At 39.4% G+C, this 21,652-nt stretch overlaps 1 protein-coding gene across 7 annotated transcripts in view; it reads right to left on the bottom strand.

Moving 5' to 3' along the window:
- LOC123774762 (adenosine deaminase) overlaps positions 1-21,652 on the bottom strand; it is a 45,922-nt gene that overhangs the window by 8,479 nt on the left and 15,791 nt on the right. For 4 of the 7 annotated variants that reach the window (XM_045769347.2, XM_045769345.2, XM_069310811.1 and 1 more), the window contains exons 2-9: positions 12,157-12,218; positions 7,614-7,739; positions 7,097-7,281; positions 6,780-6,905; positions 5,609-5,710; positions 5,269-5,384; positions 4,288-4,466; positions 1,321-1,447 (exon numbers count right to left, since the gene is read on the bottom strand). In XM_045769347.2, the coding sequence (XP_045625303.1) occupies positions 1,321-1,447; positions 4,288-4,466; positions 5,269-5,384; positions 5,609-5,710; positions 6,780-6,905; positions 7,097-7,281; positions 7,614-7,739; positions 12,157-12,218 (1,023 nt within the window). The remainder of the gene's footprint in view (positions 1-1,320; positions 1,448-4,287; positions 4,467-5,268; positions 5,385-5,608; positions 5,711-6,779; positions 6,906-7,096; positions 7,282-7,613; positions 7,740-12,156; positions 12,219-21,652) is intronic. The other 3 variants (XM_069310812.1, XM_045769346.2, XM_069310810.1) reach the window with 1 other exon arrangement.

Here is a 21,652-nt window from a genome sequence, read left to right as displayed (position 1 = left end):
CCTACTACTATACAAATCTATTATTAAAACACATTTTGTTTTGATTCTATACTCTAGCAAATTCAATTAAAGTATGAATATTTTGACACCATATTTATTGCTTTAATGCAAAAACTAAATGAGATAACATGAAAAATGTAGTAAAAACTTTTCTGGTGTTGCTGGGCGGGACCTTGAGATGCCCAGAATATTTAAGGTCGGGTACATTCCCATGGGTTGGAACGTTACTGTTAACCTCGCAAGTCGAACCTTGGCAGAGTGCACGGCATTTTATTTTATTGTATGTTCACAAGCATCTCCTCACCTTTCTTTGTCAGGAATAATGATGACTTACTTTACAGATAGCTGAGCATTTTTGTTTTATGTCAGTAATTAATAGAGCAAAGGATCTTGGCGACTTGCTTAAGGTGGTATGGCATACATCAGATTTCGAGAAGCCTTATTTGCATCCTTGTAATTGGCAATTATGCAAAGCATTTATGGAGAGATGTAATACCTTATCTGTTGTATGTAAAGTCTTGCAAGACCCGACTTTGCATCCCTGATTCACTGTCAGTACATATGCACTTTTGTAACTGCATTTTCCTTGTGTGTGTAGCCTACTTGCCTAGATATGCTTGCAGCTATAAGCATCACTCTAAGCACACCCTTTGAAACCATGCATGAAACAATTTTGCTTATACATTTAATTATTAAGTAACAGATAATGTTTTTTTTTTTCTAGATGTGTATGTATCTGCAAGTGTATGGAAATCCGTGTGCAATAATGAATACTTTAAAATTAGTCAGACATAACTAACCACAAGCTGGCACTGGAACCCATTAGGTTATTCATTACCACTTTTTCTACAAGAACACACACACACACACACACACACACACACACACACACACACACACACACACACACACACACACATATATATATATATATATATATATATATATATATATATATATATATATATATATATATATATATATATATATATATATAATATGCATGTATAGAATAGTGAGAATTCCATAAAAGTTGTCCTTAAACGTGTATTCAGAAAACATTTTTGCTAGGAAAATCTGACAATGCTTTAAAAAAAAATTCTTACCATGTAATTTATCAAAAGATCATTAGAAAGAAACTTTAATAAATCTTCAGAAATAATACCCAATTAAAAAATATATTTTAGCAGTTGAAAGGAATTATCACTGGTGAGGGTACCAGCTCAATTTGCCCACCAGTTACGTCTTCCTAGAACTCTGCATCCTGGTGTTTATTATATATAAAGAAACAGAAGTCCCCTGCTAAACAATGGTACTTACTGCACGTGTGAAGTGTGCCTCAGTGAAACCCCAATCAGAGAGGAGCCTATATTCATCTTTCAGTTGTGTGTTAGTAATGGTCGGATCATCGGTATTTATGCTGAAGCTTGCTTCGTCCTCCGCAAACCTGACGTAAGATAGGTAACCAAAGCAGAAATTTTAAGAAAAAATATTTTCACATTGTTTATGAAACCACATTAAAGAACAATATTTATCATACTATAATTTAAGATTTTCTGAAGGACAGATCTTTGCTTTGTTTATTTTTATAACACAGCAAATCGCTTAAAAAGAAAACTAATTAACGTGTGTGTGTACACATACCCAATGGTATGTGTACACACACACGCACACTGCATCCTGCTGTAGTGTGAGAAGCTGTTTAGTTAAATAAAATAAAAATAAAATGTTTATTCAGGTAAGGTACATACATACAAGAGATTTTACATAAATTGATAGATTTATAGATGGAGCTAGTACATACAATGCCTAAAGCCACTATTACGCAAAGCGTTTCGGGCAGGAAAAACTTTAATGACTAATACTGAGTTTGAGTTTATGTAGTTACATTGTGTTATTGAGTTTATGTAGGTTATGTAGTTGAGTTTGAGTTAATGAGTTTATGTAGTTACAGTTGACCAGGGAAGAAATAACTACCAGTACATGGAAGATGTCTGCCTGACAACAGTGTTGAGGGATCTGACAGGGATGAACAAAGATATACAGTATGGGAAAATATTTGAATAAAAATAGACATATATGAAGTAGGAATGGAATATAATTGACATTACCTCACATTGGACTCAAGACTCCTTTTCCCTCTCTTCATGGGATGTTTACTATTGCTGTTTTTTTTTTTTTTATTCATTTGCCTGCTATTACAGTCAGAATTTAATTTACTGATTAGCTCTTAATGATTGTTATTTTGCTTGGGTGCATTGGATATTAACACATCAACAATATTATATTTTTGTACTAAATTACAGGATGGTATCAAGTAATTTATGATGAATCCATAGCTGCAAGCAGGACACTGCATAAGCCATATTGGCAGTAGTAGAGTGTGTAATTACCTAAGTGTAGTTACAGGATGAGAGCTACGCTCGTGGTGTCCTGTCTACCCAGCACTCTTTGTTATATAACGCTTTGAAACTACTGACGGTTTTGGCCTCCACCACCTTCTCACTTAACTTGTTCCAACCGTCTACCACTCTGTTTGTGAAAGTGAATTTTCTTATATTTCTTTGGCATCTTTGTTTAATTAGTTTAAATCTATGACCTCTTGTTCTTGAAGTTCCAGGTTTCAGGTGTTTATGTGTGTGTGTGTGGTGTCAAAGTGGTTGGTACTGCTGGATTTTCACTGCATGCATTTCAGAGAGGTTTTGATGAGTCAATTACAGTTCCATCTAGATCCAAGGTGTGTAGTGATTTTGGGCTTAGACCAATATTAATAGTTGCAGCCATGTTTGGGAGTGTAGCAGTTGCTACAGTGGTTTGAAAGACTATATATCTCTGGTGCAGGTATGACTTGCTTTAGATCCAATTCTCTACATTCCTCCTATTCCTTTCAATGTTTGTCTGCTCCGAATCTATTATTTGTTTTACCCCACCCCATGTCTGCATCTTAAACTCATGAATTATTTATCATCTACTTGTACCTAATAATTTTAAGTATTGCCCCTTAACACGTTAATTTTCTCTTATTCTTGTTTAAGTTATGCCGTCCTTGAAAGCTGTATTGTATATCATTTGCAAGATATTTTAGACAATATATTTGTTACCTTACCTCCTGTTTAGTATTAAGTGTATACCTCATCAAACCTTTAAACAACCTTATTGTATTATTTTCAGTTATGCCCAAGACGTTTTTCGTATTAGTGGCCTTATTAAATGTACTTACTCCGTAACAATTAATAAACCCCCTTTACTATATAATATTCTTATGTATATTTTTAAATAAAATTATTATCATTATTAATATTATTATTATTATTATTACACAGAGTAAGCACACTAATGTGACGTGTCAGTGAGAAAATCCGTAGGAGCCGTGATGAACTGTGATTCCGACCTATTCGGTGGGAGTTCCCACACACACACACACATACACACCCTAGTCAACTAGTGTAAAAATCCTGATCCAGCTTCAGTGGAAGCCTCAGAAAACCCTTATGAGCTCAGTAGAACTCCAGGTTGCAATCCTTTTACCATGTTGTGGCCTAGTTGACTAGGGCGTGTGCATGGAAACACCCACCGCATAGGTTCGAATCCTCATCACGGCTCCTATGGATTTTCTCATTACATTATTACACAATCATCATGTAGCAAATTTTAAACACACAATGTTCTTTTTCTTCACTACATGTAATCATTTATGCATAAATCTAAACAATATCTACAGCTGTCCCGCATTTCAACTCAACGATGATTTTCCTGATACTTCCATCATTATCTCTCTAAATACCAGATGATAAATGACGAATCTGTCTTTGTAGGCAACGTACAACATAAACAATTGGGGAAATATGAACAAGGGCAACAAGGAAAGATGAGAGATGAATATGGCACAAAAATAAGGATAAGAATGAAATGGGCATAAAACTTCCTTCTGAGAAGTAGATATATAAAAAACTTCTAGCAATGACCAGAAACCTGTATGTGCTCTCCTTATCCTACTTTCTTTGTACTGTACTGCACAAAGGTAACTATCAAAGAAGTTGATTATTTGTACACTGTTGAGCTGAAAATACTGTATCTTTCATCAATAAAATTTCGTAAATAATAACTAACTACACAAGAGAATGAACAATGAAGCAGCCTTTTCTTACAAAATCAGTCAGTGATATGACCTTTTACATGGCTTATGAGACAAAAACAAAATAGATAAGCCAGCAAAACTTTTATCATTAAGCTACCATCACAACTGTTCAAGAAATAAGATTTAACTAGTAAATACCACTTCCTTACCTGAGAATAGGATGCCTTTTGGAATGGGATGTTAATTGTTTTAACGATCCAGTTAAATATGATGAATGAGGACAGACCTCAAAGTGAATTTTTTCCTTCAAGCACATTTGGTATATACTCTCATCTTCTATTACACGATAACCGTGACCTATTCTCTCTGCTCCAAATGCTTCCACCGCCTGATAAAAAAAAAAGGATGATTATCTTAGTTCAGGGACATCTCGCTTGAAGTACCTTTTTTAACATCAAACATTGGCAGATAACGAAGACACCCATTATCAACACCTTTTACCACTAGCCTACTACTATTGGCCTATGTTTGCATTATAAAATGTTAACTATAATATATCCACTAGTTTTGAGTACTTTATAATTGACTGTACTATTGCTCATTTTTTAAATGAATACAAATTCTCAATACAATACTTCAATCACTGTTATCTTTAAAATGTACTTAAAATGCAATGTATTCTTTTGACTTTGTGAGAATGTACTTACTATCAGTTTACCCATATTAACTAAATTATAGCTATTCACTGTTCTAACCTAATATAAATGTATTGTATTTAAATGTATTGTATATATTGCATATTTACAAGTATTTCAAAACCCCAATGAATCCTCTTTGTAAATATATACAGAATGTATTACAAAATGCCATCTGAGCAGTTTTTCAATCCTTACTGAAGAAATCAGTCCACAAAGCATGATCAAACATCTATATTAAAAAAAATAACAATATGGCAAACAACTGCCAGAGGTCAACCTCTCATGGTGTTGAAAAACTTGATACTTGATGAACTAGGCTGTGATTTATACATGAGACTGCGAGCAGCAGTATCTAAGCTCTTAAGCCTGGTTGACCAGTCCACCAACCAGAAAGCCTGGTCAGAGATAGCCACTGGGACACTGGTTCCTGGAGCCAACAATACATAAACAATATATTTATTGAAAGCATGTCAGCACTGCTGATGGTATTACCAATCTAACACAATCGGCAGGCCCCGCCTCTCCAGCATGAACTGTACGATGAATCCCTTTCTCTTTGGCTGCTTGAAACACTGCTACATCTACAGGGTTATTCATTGAAGATTCGCCTGAAAGTTTTACAAGTATAATATTTCACCCAGATTTATGGTATGTATACAGTATATATATATCAAAGACATTATTAACAAATGTATCTTTTTTGTACTTATATAACACTGTATACAACTCGAGATTTAGAGTCTATTCAACAGAAATATTAAATTTGCAATTGCAAACATTCTGATCTCAACAAAATAAAACGAACGTAACCAAAACAAATTTTCGTTATTACCCTTACTTTCTAGAGATGCACACTCGTCACCAGCAATATCAATACCAACAACTCCTTTGTCTCGGTACTCGTCACACAAACGAAGAACGTCCCAAGCCCATTCTATAAAGAAATACTTCCATTACTCAATTTCTAAATATATCTAATTTACAATGCTTAAAAAGTACAATAATGGAATAAAAAGCATCATATAATTAGGTATTGAAATAATTTTTATTACGAGAAAGAGAAGTTAGAACTAAGTGAGGCCAACCTCGAATGCTCTATTCCCAATTTTATGAGGAATCTCTTTACCTATTATAGTAGTAGTGTCTTATGTAGTGTCTACCACACTACATAAGAACTTTTATCCTAAATAACCAAATCATGTCTTATTTTATCCAGCCTTATTTTAATTACATTTAAATGAAATATAGTTATAATTCTTTTTAAACTAATGTTCACAACCTCAAAAAAATAAAAACCTAAATAGAGCGCATCCTTTAGTATCAGGTAATAAGTCATTCTAGTGGTATACATTAGTTAAAGGTAACAAACCTACTGATCTGCATATACTCTGTATAAAAAAAGCTCTCATTTGTTTGAAAACTTGCCTGATATGTTGTGCATATTGAAGGATCTTGTAAAAATGAACTCTGCTGTACAGTATATACTATATATGCATTTACTAATGTTTTACAAACATTTTCGTAAATTTATGCTTATACTGTATTGTATTAGTTGTGTCATCCTGTACTTTTTTAATACTGTACCATCAAAATGACACAAATGTGGTGAAAAATAAACTAGCCACTAAGATCCTTTGAATTGATATTGACTGAACAACAAACTTGCCACTTAGTAACAAAGTTGGGAGAACAAAATAAGTTAATTAAACATTCAAAATATTAAAGTTGAGTAAAAGTAAGTATAAATTTAGTTTAAGCTACCTTTCAGTACTGTATTTCAGAGGATCTACTATCACAGACTTAATGACAGCGGTACATTTAGTGATATTTAGTGAGGACTTCAACATAGAGGATTGGTCTTTCAACTGACTTCTGCAGCGTCAAGATATTTAATGTCTAAAAATAAGGATTATTAACTATTCTTCATAAATAGTAAATATGGAACAAGAACATGGAACATAAATATGGAAGTGTAGGAACAAGAAAGTTGCAAATATACTTACGTGACATTCCTCGTATACAACAAATGATAACTCGAACTTTGGTACCAAAGTCCTCCTCACCACGTGCCAGACCTTTCAGAACAGCAATTAGGATAGAATCCACAGTAACTTCATTATTGATGGAATCTGAAATATGTGTCATATAGAGTTTGTGTCAATTTATTTATTTTTAACAATATAATCTAGACCTCAATTTATTTAACTGCAGTATCTATCTACTGTATATCTAGTACACCAAAATGAAAAAAAAAGAGTATTATACAACATTAAGTCTATAGAATAATTATTCCTCCAAAACTATCACACAAAAAACTTGCCTCCATTACTCCCAACCACTGTGCCATTTAGTTGTACTTCTGCCTCATTGTGTAAGTTGGGTTGACTTTGCTCACTTGGAAGTAGCAAGTGGGGACTGAATCTGGCTTCACAGTAGGCAACAGAGTCATTGGCTTGGTCTTCCACAAATTCATAAGCTATTCTTTCTATGACAGCAAGGTCTCCTCTGCAAGATGTTATGCATTTTAAATCAAAATCCTGCATCTCAACACAATGTACCATAACCAATGTTGAGTAAAAAGTTCAATGTTTCAGTTAAATTCCATTACTAAACTTATGCATTTTACTTTATGTCATCAATGGCAACTTCAGAAAGTAAGAACTTCCTTCAGGGCAGATAATTATACAGTACAGTACTGTCAAAATACATAAAACTTAACATTTTCACTCTAGACCTAGATAATGAATTGCAAACATTGATGGTAATCTAACAAGCCTAAGTAGCAAACACACACATTACAATTTTAGTAAAATTAAATAAAAACTTGTTCAACTTACACGATGGCAGGCAAAAAGATTTGAAAACCTCTGAGAAAGAGTCCAAGATCTTTGGGTTCCTGCACCTGAACAGCGGTCTTTAGGTCTGCAAGCGAGCCTCTGCCTGGCAGCTTCATTCCTTTATGTCTGAGAGAGAAGAATGAGACTGATATAAAGATTTACAGAGTACAAATCAGGATTTACTATTAAACAAATAAGTAAAATAGATTAACATTATAATAAAGTGCAAAAATATCCAAAAACTGTTTTTGTAAATCTTGCACTAATATGCAAACAAGCAAATACTGTAATTCAAATTGGGCATGATCAACAGTTTCACCTCTCACTATCTCACCAGATTTCAACAAAACATGTAATGCCAATAAGTCACATGCCTGTATGCCTTAGGTATCGCTAACAAAGCTAGGTACAGTATGTTCATCATGCCAGGGAAGTAGAGAAAGTTATCTCTAAGGCAGCATATCACAGAATAAGAACAGGGTGCTGTAATAAGTACTGTACTTGTAGTGCAATGATTACAGGAAACTAATGAACAGATTGGTGTACAGTTGTTTGAATGTAATGAAGGTTCCAATGGTGGTGGTTCCATTGAGGAGGAGTAGTTCCAATGGGGAGGGTTTCAGAGGGGATGAATGGTTCCAGTGGGAAGGAGTGGTTCCAGTGAGAGGGGGTGGTAGGGGGGAGGGGGTGGTAGTTCTTATGTGGGGGGGTAATTCCAGAGGAAGGGGTTGGTTGTTCCAGTGGAGAGGGGGCAGTGATTCCAGTGGTGGCAATGATTTCAGTGGGAGTGAGTGATTCCAGTGGGTGGCAGTGATTTCAGTGGGAGGGCAGTTATTCCAGTGAGGGCAATGATTCCAATTGGGGGCAGTGATTCCAGTAGGAGGGGGGCAGTGTTTCCAGTGGGGGCAGTGATTCCAATTGGGGGCAGTGATTCCAGTAGGAGGGGGGCAGTGATTCCAGTGGGGGCAGTGATTCCAGTGGGGGCAGTGATTCCAGTGGGGGGAGGCAGTGATTCCAGTGGGGGACTGATTCCAGAGGGGGGCAATGATTCCAGTGGGGGGGGGTAATGATTTCATTGGGGAGGCATGGATTCCAGTTGGGAAGGGTATTTACTGAGCACTGTGACTATAGAGAAGCCAGGTCTCGTTTTTCATGTTCCACCCACTAGCTTCGAACCTGCTGGACTCTTTTATTTTACTACTCGCAAGCCTCTATATTCTAAGTTCGTTTTTATGCTTCACGAGGTGCAAGTTCCATTCCGGGTGCCATGTCAGGTGCCACCATGCCGGCACTGTTAATAGTCTGACATCACTACATACGCTCTCTTAATGTTAAGAGACTGGTTTCGGAACCCCTCAAAGAATATGTTATCAGTCAATCAAGTTTATCTTATCGCAGCCGCCTACTTCAAAAGCCGCCTCGACTGTCGTGCCTGACCTCAGGCCGAGCCCGGGGAGTAGAACTCCCAGAACCCTCTCCAGGTATGCTCCAGGTATACCACTTGTATGTCCAGTATGTTAAAGCCATTTTTAGAGGAACACAGCTGTCATATGCACTTGTATCTCGCCGAAAGCTACACATGACTGCTTGCTCATATAAAGATTGATTGATTGATGAAGATTAAGCCACCCAAAAGGTGGCACGGGCATGAATAGCCCGTAAGTGGTGGCCCTTTGGAGTCATTACCAGTATAAATAGCTGATACTGGAGATCTGTGGAGGTGCGACTGCACCCTACGGCGAGGTCGTGACCTCTTGCTCATATAAGATAGTTACCCCATTTCCATACAGTTTGTGTGTGCAATGATGTTTGCATCAACGCCAAGTAAATGATAGTTTGGAAGGATATTTTTTATTAATATTTTACTATTATAATTAGCATATAATGGTAATCAGCTGTATAAAAAAGCGCTGTAGGTGCCAACAACAAGAGCACCAACATTAGGCGCCGCCAACAAAAGCACCTACGCTAAGCGTCAACAAAAGAAAAAGACAAAAAATAGATCCCATTAAGGTATCACCCCCTGTCTGCCTAACCACTACCTTGATTGTCTTCTACCAAACAACTTTGCTGCCTCTTCCACGACCAATAGCTGCCTGCATGGCCGCAGGTGACAGGGGTCCAGCTGAGCCTGGTCACAGCCCTGTCTATCATCACGTCAGAGTCTCAGGCTTCCCTTGGCAAGATGTAGCCTGGTGTGTGCCTCGTGGCCAGGCCAGACCTGCGCACGCACCACTCACACTGTCTATTTTGGCATCTTTGTCTCCAGCCTCATTAACGCTGGCGTAGGTACTACACACACACACACACACACACACACACACACACACACACACACACACACACACACACACACACACACACACACACACACACACACACAAACAGTCAGGTGGAGGCTGACTCCATACACAGTTTTAAATGTAGATATGATAGAGCCCAGTAGGCTCAGGAATTTGTACACCAGTTGATTGACAGTTGAGAGGCGGGACCAAAAAACCAAAGCTCAACCCCCGCAAGCACAAATAGGTGAGCACACACACACACACACACACACACACACACACACACCTGCTGCATATGAATATATTTACTTATCTGAAGATAACTGGACAAATAAAGAATGCAAAAATGTCACACACTTCTGATCTTGATAAAAATAGGTACATATTTAATGTAGAGAGCTGCCAATGTAATGGAGCTTGAGGAGGAGAATAAGACTAGAGGGAGTATGCAGGTTGGGCAAACATTCTGAATACATTCCAGAAATAATGATCTAGGAATGACTAGCCTAAATAATAACCCCCCAAAACTAATTCACAAAAGAAGCATTTAGTTGTTATGTCATGCTAGCCCACCTTAGTTTGGAATTTATTGTATATAGACAGACACTTCCTAAAATGTTTATTTGCAAGATTATCAGATATATTCTTTCTTACAACACAGCAGCTCTCAATACATATCATTAAGAACATGTGGTTCTTATTGATATGCACAGCTGTGGCACACACACACACACACACAAGGATCCATTCTATCCTTGGATCCAAGGATCCAAGGATAGGCGGGATCCAAGAGTCAGTGCTCGATCCTGCAGACACAACTAGGTGAGTACACACACACACACACACACACACACACACACACACACACACACACACACACACACACACACACACACACACACACACACACACACACACACACACGGGATGCGGGATCATGCGGGATCCAAGAGTCAATGCTCGATCCTGCAAGCACATATAGGTGAGTACACACACACACACACACACACACACACACACACACACACACACACACACACACACACACACACACACACACACGTGCCGTTGATTACTCCTTGACAAGTGTATCATTTGCCTCTACAGTAGCTATTACCTGGAGAGGGTTCCGAGAGTTCTTCTACTTCCCAAGCCCGGCCTGGGGCTAGGCTCGACTTGTGATAACCTAGTCCAACGGGGGGATGGGGGGTGGGAAGAGGGGACGATACCCGGATGCAGCCAGGTACCCCTTCGAGTCTTCTCTAAATGAGCTAAAGTTGCGCTCAATAATTCTCATGTATTACTGACGAGAGAAGTATAGTTGTTGATTCTGAATAACCAGTGATTTCAGATCACAGTATTAACTTGACAGTGGGACTGAGAGAACACAAATTTCTTTGGCCGATCGAGTTAGGAACGTCTGTCCCTTACAAGATCCACCACTCGAATGGTACTCCAAGAGATAGCGGGCATTGCCCCATTTCCAAAGTGCTATGGACGTTTTTGAGGCTCAGTTAGAAATATGCACAAAGTGTGTTTGTTTATATTCTGTAAAATAAACACTAATATTCGACTGAGATTTGCCACAGGTACGTGGACAAGGGGATAAGCTTGCAACGGCCTACACGGACCCAGACTACCTCTGCTTCCTCTTACTCTTCCCAGGCTTCTCAAAACGATTTTCATTTAATTCATTTGGCTTTAGGCATTGTATGTACTAGCTCTATCTATAAATTCATCAATATTTGTATCACCCCTTGTATGTATGTACTTTACCTGAATAAACATTTGAATTTTGAATTTGAATTTGAATTTAAGCTTTATTAATTCCACGGGTTGATTTGTCAAGCAGCACAAGATACGGTATGCAGATGAAGAGTCACAATAACGTGGCTGAAAAATATTGACCAAACCACACACTAGAAATTGTAGAGACGACGACGTTTCGGTCCATCCTGGACCATCGACTTGATAATGGTCCAGGATGGACCGAAACGTCGTTGTTTCTTCAATTTTTAGTGTGTGTGGGTTGGTCAACAAGATACGGTATCATTGCTGCTAGTAACAGAAATATCTATTCGATATCCAACAGGCCAGATTCAACTCTATGTATGAAGAAGATGTCCTTGATCACGAAACTTGTGCGATTTACATACTCATTACATGTGATAAACGGTGGTGAAAAACTCCCGTTTGAACCTGAGAAAATTCCCAATTGACTTTACCCCCTTCCAATAACTCCGACCCCACAGACTTACCTCATGACCTCCCAGAGGGTCTCGTGCCGTATGGCACCATCCAAATGGACATGCAGCTGTACCTGCACAGAAAAAATATGATGTTAGAGTAAAATTTGTATAAAGCTGGAGTGATAATCATTCATAAATGTAAAACATGATTTAAAGCCATTTAGAATTTACCGCACATAATATTTAAAAAAATATATGTAATTGCAGCAATGATACTGGTGAACGGGTAAATTGGAATGTTAAAAGACACAGACACGGTAGACTGTTACATGCAGAAGAGATCAAATTAGTGGGATAGAATGCACTGAAAGCCTAATGTGTGGCAGTGATTAAAACGTTGGTAATGCGAAGATGATTAGATTTGATGGAGTGAGAAGCATGAATGATCGTATGCTAGCTGATATGTCGATGGAAGAGGCGAGTACATCAAGAAAAAAGCTGCAATGTGGGAAAGCTGCAGGTGTTTACTAAATGTAGTGGAGAAAAGGAATAGAGTGGGTGTGGTGAACTTGCCATTCATGCAACAGTCATGCTGTCACGGGACTGGCAAAAATGGCTGTGATTGTATCACCATATTCGGATAGGCTAAAATATGAAGGAAAATTTAGCAAGTAAAAGACTTATAGAGGCATATTACTTTACTAAGTGCTGGAAGCAGCATGGCAGGACAGCAACCCAAGGTATTGAGAAAAGCCTGCAAAAGGTGGGCGGACGCAATGTGTGTGTGTGAGAGGAAGTGGGTAGTGTGAACAACACGCTCGATAAGGTAAGGGGACAAGACTGGGTGGAAGCCGAGAATAAATATTTGTATACACTGTATATGACAATTCACGGGGAGCACTGTACACCTGGTGTTATTAAACAGTGTGTTGTTGCATTGGACGACTGCTGAAGAGTAGTGGGGCTTGTTTATTATTCCCCGTGCCATATAGTGTGAACGATCAAACTACTCTTTATTAAATATCTATACCTTTTAGACTCCTATTTACTTTTTCTTCCAAGTAAAGCCTCCTCATAACCATGTATGTAGGAAAAGAATGATAATGCATGTGTATTGTATAATATTTATAAAGAAGTGAAAATCAAAGCTAAACGTGGTGTAGGGAACCACAGTGATAACCGTTATCTGCCTATCTGAACCACAGTGATAACCAATATCTGCCTATCTGAACCACAGCGATAACCAATATCTGCTTATCTCTTGATAACATACAAATCAAGAGGCAAGGTCGAGAAGCCCCATGTTATAAAACCACACTCGACAACAGATTGCCTAATACATACACTGTTGTACCACGGGTGGGTACAGGAGTACAGAACTTGACTCGTGTTAGCAGGCTCCTATCTACAGCTCATCTTAAGCCTTGTCCTACTAGCTTTCCTTGCAACATAATCCACAGTCTGTTTAAAATCAGGTCCCTAATTACTGCTTAGTGAATAGAGGCGACCACTTGAAGAACGGTGCCCCAGAGATCTTCCCTGCCCAGGGCTCATTGCTGTTCCACTATGGTAATTAACATGTATAGTTGGTGAATCTCTTAATACAAATGTAATATAGAATGAGTTTCCAAACTCTCACATATCCCTTCCTGATCAATCCGCTAGTCGCGCAACCGTTTCCACATCTCCCAGCTAGTTGTGTACCATGTCCACATCTCCCTTTCCATACCCACCAGCTAATAGTGTACCCTAAGCTAGTACAGTCGACTGGTTCTGAATTTTAACCATATAATGTCCCCTAACATTTAAAACATGTATCTGAACCATTTTTTGGTAAAATATATATCCAAATTATTGCACACATTAACACATCGTAGAACTATGTATAAGAAGTATTTAATATAATGCTACTATAATAGTATATAGATTAAATTGCCGAGTAAAAGTGCTACACATCTTTATTGAGAATGGTTGTCTGGAATGACGGTGGCATGATGTTTGTCTGGAGTGTTAGGCGCCAGGGAAGCCTAGGTCACTTTCTACATAAAGGCAATGGCGACATTGTTTTTTAATTGCAGTGAACGATGGTAGGTGGCAGCAAACTATCAAATCCATCAGCTTAATCTGACAACAGGTAACTATTAAAACATACAGCCTGACAACTGGGGAAACATCTATGGTTGAACTAAGAGAAATATTTTAGTTTTGAGGATACCATAAGTTATGAGTGTCCATGTGGGTCTCTTGTTCAGGAACTACAGACTGATTATGAAAAATGTGCTAACCCTCTTGATTAAGTTTCCCGTTGAGGTAAAGTATCGAGGCAAGGTTTTGACAATTAAGTATGTTGCTGCTTGATGTCATCTCGTACACTGCCTTGTAACTATTAGTTCATTCTTTGTCAGATATTCATGCATGGTTGACACAAATGCAGTCTTGGTTTTGTTCACACATCTTCGACACTTAACTTTTCAAGTCCTAATTACGCTCATTCAGGTGAGAAAATATATCAGCCTAGTAACCCAGCAGTACGAGTCATACAGAGAGAAATGAGAATAGGTGGTCTATCAAGCACCGAACTAGGAATGGAGTTCAAAAGAAACAGACTTTCACCCCCCCCCCCCCCCCGCCTCGTAGTAGCCATTAACTAGTGTGTAGCCCACTTCCTGTCTCGTTAAACAGACCGAAAAAGATTCTGTAATTCAAAAGTCACCACTTATCAAGCTGAGCATCTTTACAACTGTGTCCAGCACCTCCAACTTGGTGCTGTCTACAACTTGTCCAGCACAACTTCTGGCAGCGAGTGGATTCCTGTGTATACTTCAATATATTCCCTTCCAGCACACTTCTACTCGTTATAACTGTTCCATTTGGTGCAGATGCAAAACAGCGGGAAACACTCCCGAGCTGTTGTTCTCTTAGGCAGCTATTGCAATACATATTTTCCGCTTGCATCGCACTTTCCTGCATGTCCCGCGCCCACACCACAAACAATGCCTGCTAGCCAGCTCAGTTTTGACTGTTATAAGTTTACACTACCTGTTGATGCTGACCTGACCAAGTGTAAATTGTCAGCAAAATTATTCGTACACCATGCGTCACTGTGATGGAGTGCGAAAACAAATGAATTTAGGGACAGCTCGAAAATAAATATTGATGAAATATGTAATATTTCATTTAGAATGATCTAATACCAGAAATTTTAGTAAAATATTCAGTTTTCTAACTGTATGTAGTAAATGTGGATGATTGTAACCTTTCCACCGCTGCCCACAGGATGGGAGGGAAAGAGGTTGCACGATAAGCAAATCCAATAATCAAACTAGCTCACCGCAAATGTAAGTTGCTTAGATTCGAGACTGTACTTGTGGGCGTTCTCGAACATATTGTCTACATACATATTGAACCGTGTAACTAGCCTATCATATCAAGCCTGTAAATCCGTTAGATAAATGAATTTTGGGGTTCAGTTTCTGAAGCCATTATGTACCTCTATATCCTTTAAAGACGTCATACCAGCACCGGATGCACACACACAAGAAAATATCAGCAACATATGCAAAGCTGACAAGCATAACAGCAGCTTATAAAAACTCCAGTGTGAACTCTCAATATAATAAACAGAAGTTGCAGAATATGAAGTACCGGAGTTAAATAATCTTGAAGAGCAATAATACAACAACGATGGTACTCAACATAACTAATCTAGGAAGACACGTTAAGAACGCTCAACCTAACAACCCCAGAAAAAAAATAACTAAGAGACTTGATCACCATATACAAAATACTAAGTGATAGAAAAATGTACAGGGACAACGTTTTAAAACTGAGGGACAAGAGGACATTCAAGTTTGAAATGCAAATGACCCAGATATAATTTATAAGCTATTTCTATCTACTTTCAAGAGCTAAATACGACAATGAACTCTAGCGTCAATAGATGTAAACAATCCAGGTACAGATTGCTAGGAAAGTGGAACACACATCCCTGTATTGCTCCATACAGACGCTGATGGGTACGCACATGTTAGATATCATAGGCAATTAAGGATTAAACACTAAATATACATACGAAGTCCATTCGTCATAAACCACAGAGACAGAGAGGGAGACGTTGGGAAAGAAACTGACAGAGTGGGAGGGGCACTCATGAGAAACAAACTGTGTGAACCAGTAATAGCTGAGAAATTGAGAGAAAGCTCGAAAATCACAGTAAACAGAGAAAGTTGAACACACTCTCACGTGCGCCTAGGCTACACCTCTTAACACCTGCTCTGGTCACTTGTGTACAATGACTCCCCAAGATCCAGTGCTTTGACACTGGCATACTGACACAAGGAGTTTCTAATGCGTCTTTGTATTTCTTGACATGTTTATATATCAAGGCGTCCGAGATCGCTTTTAATGGAATTTTTGTGTGCAGTATAACACTCGCGAGCGTGTGTACAAATGCAGTGGAAGGGGGTAGCGGTACTGACCTAAATGCGCCTGTCGGTCACAAGAATCAGCTCCCGGGCCCCGCATTTTCAATTAATCGTCAGAAGCAACTTGCTCACCTTTCATTGAAGTACTTTCTTACACCCCTTGCCTTGTGGCTTGGCGTTACAGCACAGGCCATATAGCTCTCCGTAGGCCACTTTATTTATGTTCCTTAGTGCTACCCCGATGTTCGTCTGTTGCTGTTATTCTGCTGATGTAGGAGTATTTTTCCAGTTTCGTTTCATGTCACTTACAAGGTCTTTCTCCCCATTACTCTGGGTTATGTGCTCCTCTGTGTTCGAGCCGTTGGAGTCTAAACCAAGTTGCCCAATTCTCGCAACAGTAGCATTTGACAAGCTATGTTGACCAGACCACACACTAGAAGGTGAAGGGACGACGACGTTTCGGTCCGTCCTGGACCATTCTCAAGTCGATTGTGACTTGAGACAATCGACTTGAGAGTTACTGGATTGCCGAACATTTGGCCAATGTTTATGAGGATGGGCTGAATATAACATATACTCAGCCCATCCTCCTGTTTAGATAATATGTACTTATAGTACATACTATCCATTATATATATTGTCCATTATATCAAGATATGTACGATATGGACCATCGTACATATCTTGATATTCACTATATACCTAGTGAAACGAGCGTCTCACACACTAAATCAGCGACACACCTTCAACGAATGTGGCCCACCTCCAGGCAGCCCCGCTCTCTATAGTTGCCACGTCATAAAAATTATGTACTAAATTGCCCGAGCCTTACCTAACCGCGGATACACGAATAGAAAACGGGGACATCGCGTCAATTTTGCGAGCCGCTATGATTTATAGTACGTCATATTTTGGCCTTTGGTGATGTATAAGTCAAAATGCTGATGTACTATCCAACAGGACAGGGCCAGGAATGACCGACTCCTCACTGAATGTATAAATTATTCGTCCAACTCAGCCTCCATAAAGAGTACACATTGTGAATGTGAGGTACTTGTAAAAACACAGGGGGCCAGATTCACGAAAGTACTTACGCAAGCACTTACGAACGTGTACATATTTCGTCAATCTTTGACGGCTTTGGTTACATTTATTAAACAGTTTACAAGCATGAAATCTTCTCATTCAACTGTTGTTATTATTATGAACATCCTCCTGGTGCTTCGGAGCTCATTAACTGTTTAATAATTGGAAACAAAGCCGCCAAAGATTGAGAAAAGATATACAGGTTCGTAAGTGCTTTCGTAAATCTGGCCCCAGGTTCTTACACATGGACAACAGTCTATATTTTGTACTGTTAAAAATTCGGATAAAAACTCTTCTGGGGGAACGCAAGAGCCAAACTTGTCCTAGGCCTAATTTAATCTACCTTAAGCTTGATATAGGCTACATAAGCATAATTAAGTCTGCGATGTTTGGGTTAAGCCTAGGACAGGTTAGGTTACCATCATTGTGTTTAGTTCCAATAATTATCATTGATGTTCAACGGAAGAACATGTGAATCGTCGTCAGTGCGTAACAGTCCAGATTTTGTAGTGTCAATACCTCTCAGTTGCTGTGTACCGTGTTATTCGAGAAGTCAGGAAGTCGGTTAGACTTAGGGGTCTAGATTGGGTGGACAAACACACACTTTGAAATGTAGAAGACCAGAACTAGGGACGGGGAAGTGGACATGGCTGCAAGCTGAACTCAGATAAAGTAGATGAAAGTTTGACAAAAACTATAATATAATATAAACTATAATATAACATAAACTATAATATTGGGGTTCATCGTACACACTTACAATGAAGCCCAGCTATACCAGTCGACCGAACGTTAAGAGGCGGGTCCAGGAACTACAGTTCTAACTAGGCCAAGACAGCTTGGCGAGTGTACACGGTAGCTTTGTCACGTGCATCCCAAAATACCACCACTAACAATAACAGAACAACAAATTTAGACACTGTCAATATGAACAATTTAGGAGAGAGTACCGTACAAATCTTATGACGTCATTTGTTTACTATACAACATACCACGTGATAAGTCATTATTGTTAGTGTTTTGAACAGGACATATCTTTCCAATTGTCAATTTGTTTTGTATTAAGTCGAGGCCTACGATATAATTAGTATTACAGATGTGTTTGGCAAACCCAGCGCGCTAGTGTGCATGCGCGATATGTATTTAAAACAGATGGAGTTAGAGGGAGTGAGGGAGGGAGGGAGGGGGGCGAGGGGCGGGCACTAGCACGCAGGTATCATCTTGGCACTACTGCCTCCCATTATCTGTCAGGGTCACGCCTCATATTTAGTCATCAAGTTATTGCACAAATATCAAAGAACATACGTATTTTGATGTTAGTTTTTGCGAGTATATTGCTACTGAATTACGTGTTAAAGGTGCCCCCCCACTGGCGTGCCAGGGATTTTAATGCCGTACCCCCACTGGCGTGCCAGGGATTTTAATGCCGTGCCCCCACTGGCGTGCCAGGGATTTTAATGCCGTGCTACCACTGGCGTGCCAGGGATTTTAATGCCGTGTCCCCACTGGCGTGACAGGGCTTTTAGTGCCGTGCCCCCACTGGCGTGACAGGGATTTTAATGCCGTGCCAGTGCCTTTGATGCCGTGCCCACCATGGACGTGCCAGTGCCTCTGCTGCTGTGCCAGGGATTCTAATGCGAGTATAAATGCGCGCGTAGACTATGCTACCGGCGCCCACATGCGTGAGTATCCATGTCCAATGTGTGCACACCCCTGTACACGGTGCTGGGTATCCATGACCTGTACACGGTGCTGGGTATCCATGACCTGTACACGGTGCTGGGTATCCATGCCCGCTCCGTCTACATGCTGTAGGCTTCCCGGGTCGAATCTCACCGCCTAGGCAACCATTTCGAACTGTTTGTTGATTAAATCTGCAACTTTTTCCCCTGTCATGTTTACATTTAATATTGTTTATCGAGTTAGATGAAGTGATTCAAGCTAACCCTTTACATTTATTTACAACAGATATGCTGAGGTACTTTGACTCATCGGCTTGTAATATACACACGCACCCCTCGGTCTACACTGGCTCGCTTTGAATGCAGTTGCTTTGTGTATCAGATCAACTAACCTTAGAATGTTGTGTCGTCGTTATGTCTACCACGCTGAGCTCTCCTCCAGTGTGGCGAGCTCCAGATCCCTCAGTTTTTCCTCATAGCTTATTTTCTTAATGTAGGAACGAGCTTTGTTGAATATTTTCTTGTTTTGTGCTTTTCAGGTGTGGATAACACGCTGGCGCCATACTTAATGTGTCTCACATAGGGTATGAAAGCGTATAACATTTGGAAAGGCTGTGTCCAAATTCCTGAAGGCACTCACGCTCATTGGGGGCTGCATCAGCCAATATTAAAATTATTCAACTTTTCCTCTGTCAGGTAGTTAACGTATTAATAACATAATGGTCACTAACACCGACCCTTGTGGTACTCCACTCACTGTAACCCTTAACTGCTGAGAGATATACCCTTCATCTACCTTAGGTCTTCCAGATAAACCAAGTCTTTCTCCTGTATGCACCCATGTAAAAGCACCTGGATTGTATACCTGGATGGGTTCCAGAAGTTCTACTACTCTCTAAGCCCGGCCCGGGGCTAGGCTTTACTTGTGAGTTTGGTCCAACAGGCTCTTGCTTGGAGCGGCCCGTAGGCCCACTACAGCCCGGTTAGTCCGGCGTTTCTTGAAGAAATTTATCTTGACGTCCACTTGCGAAGAAGCAGCTTGTGAAATATAGTTCATATATCCCTGTTCATGTATGTTGAGCATTTGCATCCGCATGTATGAATGTACCGAGTCCCCCCCCCCCCACACACACACACAAACACCCGCCACACATACCACATGCAAGATTCTCAGATAAATTGGTGGAATAGATAAAGACAGTTTATTTAACACGGGTGGAAATTGAGTGTCCAAATGAGCCAGAGACATTAGAAAGAACTTTTTTTAGTCAGAGTAGTTAAAAAATGGAATGAACTAGGCAGTGATGTGGTGGAGGCTGACTCCATACAGTTTGAAATGTAAAATAAGAGTCCAATAGGCTCAGGAATCTGTACACCAATTGATTGACGGTTGAAAGGCGGGACCAAAAATCCGATGCTCACCCCCCCCTCCCACCTCACAAGTATAATTAGGTGAGTACACTCACACGCGCCATATGTAAACAATTAAATCTTGCGCTAGATCTAAGTCATAAAATTTACCAGACACCGACCGCCCGGCGGCCCAGACCACCCCGCCAACACGCCTTGTCCTCTCATCTTAGAACCCGTCCTCCTAATAGAGCGTTGTATTTTGACGTACACTCTACCTAAGGCCAAAAATCGTCGTACTAGAAAATGGTAGCGGCTCGCGAAATTGACGTACTGTCCCGTTTTCTGTTTTAGGTCCTCTGGTAGGTTAGTATAAGGGCACGTTAGTACGACTGTTTCTTGACGTTGGGAAACCTTAGAAGGACGGGCTGCTTGTCTCAACGGGATAAACACAACATTGAAATTTAATAACTTGTCCTGCATATTTCCCAAACTACTTTTGTTCTATTACTGACCATTCTAATCTCAGGCTGTACGTTCTTAGATGGGAAAACATACATATATATATATATATATATATATATATATATATATATATATATATATATATATATATATATATATATAATATTTGTCAGAGATTGTAAAATGCCAGCTATGACATTTATTTTGCACCGGTAAAGAAAGTAAGTCGGAATTCCGATGATATTTACAAACATTATTCTTTCACCCTCAAGATGCTACTACTAAACATAAACAGAGACCATTTACAAACATGTATTCTAGACTGATCAAGTCGAGAGACATGCAGCCACTAAACAAATATTCAAATTAGTTCAGTTTTGCATTATGCACGCCATAGGCTTCCCTATCTGTGAACGGTGGCGAATAAGTTACAGAAGCACATAATGGCCTCAGGAACTGAACCCCAATATTAGTTTAGGTAAGCAAGTTACAATATGGATGAGTTTGCCAGCAATATAACATATGCACCAAACGTGTCTGTACTGTTTTAGTTTAATC

Source organism: Procambarus clarkii, chromosome 68 (assembly GCF_040958095.1).
Source record: "Procambarus clarkii isolate CNS0578487 chromosome 68, FALCON_Pclarkii_2.0, whole genome shotgun sequence".
Lineage (NCBI taxonomy): Eukaryota > Metazoa > Arthropoda > Malacostraca > Decapoda > Cambaridae > Procambarus > Procambarus clarkii.
Note: the sequence above shows the minus strand (reverse complement) of the source record. Positions and strands in the feature narration are given on the sequence as shown.